This window comes from Crocuta crocuta, unplaced genomic scaffold (assembly GCF_008692635.1).
Source record: "Crocuta crocuta isolate KB4526 unplaced genomic scaffold, BGI_CrCroc_1.0 scaffold330, whole genome shotgun sequence".
NCBI lineage: Eukaryota > Metazoa > Chordata > Mammalia > Carnivora > Hyaenidae > Crocuta > Crocuta crocuta.
The window spans coordinates 1805469-1807912 of record NW_027530521.1 but is presented as its reverse complement, the minus strand read 5'-3'; the positions used below and the strand labels follow the sequence as shown (position 1 = coordinate 1807912).

The 2444-nt window shown below is 55.3% G+C and overlaps 1 protein-coding gene across 1 annotated transcript in view; it reads left to right on the top strand.

The window, feature by feature from the left end:
- Positions 1-2386: 2386 nt before the first annotated feature.
- The window catches only part of DGKZ (diacylglycerol kinase zeta), a 41565-nt gene continuing 41507 nt past the window's right edge, over positions 2387-2444 (top strand). Inside the window, exon 1 of the mRNA XM_077767418.1 lies at positions 2387-2444. This exon is cut by the window's right edge and continues 181 nt beyond it. Coding sequence (XP_077623544.1) covers positions 2387-2444 — 58 coding nt within the window.

Below are 2444 nucleotides of genomic sequence, written 5' to 3'. Positions count from 1 at the left end.
TGCCTCCCAATTACCCTGGCCCACCCCCTTCCAACAACTGGGCTTCCTTAGAACTTGGATTTAGGGAGGAAGCTCCCCTGTGGCCAAGAAGTTTGATACAGGGACGCCTGGGTGGCTCAGACGGCCAAGGGTCCGACTCTTGACTTCTCTCAGCTCAGATCATCATGAGCTTACAGGCTGGTGAGATGGAGCCCCATGTCCTGGGGCTCTGCCCTAACAGGGCAGTGTCTGCTTGGGATTCTCTCTCTCTCCTTCTCTCTGCCCACTCCCTGCTTGCTCTCTCTCTGTCTCTCAAAATAAATAAATAACCTTTGGAGGGGGAAGGAAGTTTAATGCAATTCCATTTATTCCAACATGGAATGAATCTAACATGGGAGTGCCGGACCAGGAGAGGGGTGGGAGGTGGTGGTGAGGCAGCCCTTTGCTCCTGCCCTTTGGGAGTAGGAGATGATAAAAACGGGCAAATATGGGGCTGTTACTGTGTGGCAGGTACCATGGAGGAGCGGGAAAGGGCATGAGATCTGGGGCTAAAAAACATGGATTTAAATCCCGGCTCCACGATTCACCTCTTGAGCCGTCTCGAGCAAATAAATCACTTGAATGACATCTCACTGTCCTCATCTGTAACATGGAGGAAGTGATAATATCTACCACCCAGGATTGTGGTGAGAATCAAATGAAATGTTAGTTATTGTTAGAGTGTGAAGGGGAGTGCCCTGAGAGAGGCCCAGGAAATAGTTACAGAGCTGACGGAGGCTTCTGTAGCAGAGTGTCAGGGAGGGGTTCTTGGGGGGCGCGACACTTGAGAATGGCCTCGACTAACACACAGGATTTTAGAGACAAGGGCATACTCCAGGCAATGGGAACAACTTGGCCAAAGGCACAGAGGAGGACAGCCACTGTAGGCCTGGTGAGAGTTGGCGGAACACTGAGCAGCTGCCCTCCTTTGTAGCCCACTCCCCACCTCTGAGAGTCTGGTCCCTCCCATCTCCCTGGGCTCACATTCAGTGGCAAAAGGTAAGGCACAGACTTGCTGACAACAGGTGCAGAGAGCAAAGGGGCCTGGGAGGAAGGAGAGTGTCTTTGAATTAGAACCACCCCGGAGGACTTCCTGGAAGAGTGGGCGTTTGAGTGGAGCCCCAGAAGGTGAAGTACAAGAGGAGATTTCAGGGGTTCATGGGTGGCTCAGTTGGTTGAGTGTCCGACTTCAGCTCAGGTCATGATCTCGTAGTTCATGAGCTTGAGTCCCACATCAGGCTCACTGCTGTCAGCCTATCAGTGCAGAGCCCACTTCAAATCCTCTGTCTCCCTCTCTCACTGCCCCTACTCCACTTATGCTCTCTCTTTCTCAAAAAATAAATAAAGCATTAAAAAAACAAAGCAAAACAAGAGATTTCAGATGAACAATGCTGTACAGGCCTGATGCCAATTCCCAGAATAAGGAGCACAGATGAGTGGAAGGAAATAGATAGAATCGGAGCATAGGATGTGGGAAGATCAAGGCAGACCTTGAATGCCAGGCTAAAGTACAGGCAAAGGGAGACCTTCAATACTGCAGAGAGAGAGTAAATGCTATGGTCAAAGGCCAGCTTCAGAAAGATGAGTCTGGGGCAGTGAATAGGAGGCATTAGATCTGAGGAGTTAACCAGGGTCCCACCATCACTCAGATGTAAGATTCAGATGGTAAACACCCCAGGGACGAGAGGAGGGGGTGTAAGGGGGAACTACAGGATTTGGAAGGAGAAGAGGGGGGGTCCAAGATGGACTCCAAGGAGACTTCTAGTCCTTCCTTTCTGAATTGGTTTCCCCTTCCCCCCATCAGCTTCTCCCGATTCAATCTTCTGGAAGACCCTGGCCCGGGTGCCTCAGGGGGTATAAAGTCCCGGAAGGCAGTGGGCCTTGAGGCCACCGGGTCCCAGGGTCAGGAAGCCCTCCATCCCACCCCCACCCTCCTCTAGGTCTCTCTCCCTGCACTGCCCAGAAGAGCTCTAGGCCTATGGACAGTGTTACCCACAATCAGGCCCACCCCCAAATATAACGCATCCCAGAGCATGTTCCCTTTCCTGCGCCCTTCCCCAAATCAACTTGAGTCTCTAAATTCCCGTGGCGCCGACAGGGTTAAAGCCAGCTCATGTCACCGCCCCCGACCCCCCACACACACCCCACCTGCCCGCAGCTTCAGCGAATGCCGGANCCCCCCGCCCTTCCCCAGGCGCGGCGCCCGGCAAATCGCCGCTCGCGTCGTCTGAGCCCCGGTGTCGGGAGGGACGTGCGAGCCCCCCCCAGTGCCCCCCCTCACCTCCCTGCCCGCATCGCGTCCCCGGGCCCCGGAGGAAGGGAGACCGAACTTTAGCGGGGAAGCCCGAAAGGCCGCAGGAGCCGCGGGATGGCCGAGGGGCCGGGCGGCGGAGGGCCCCGCGGGGACGGGGCCGGGGGCGGCCGGG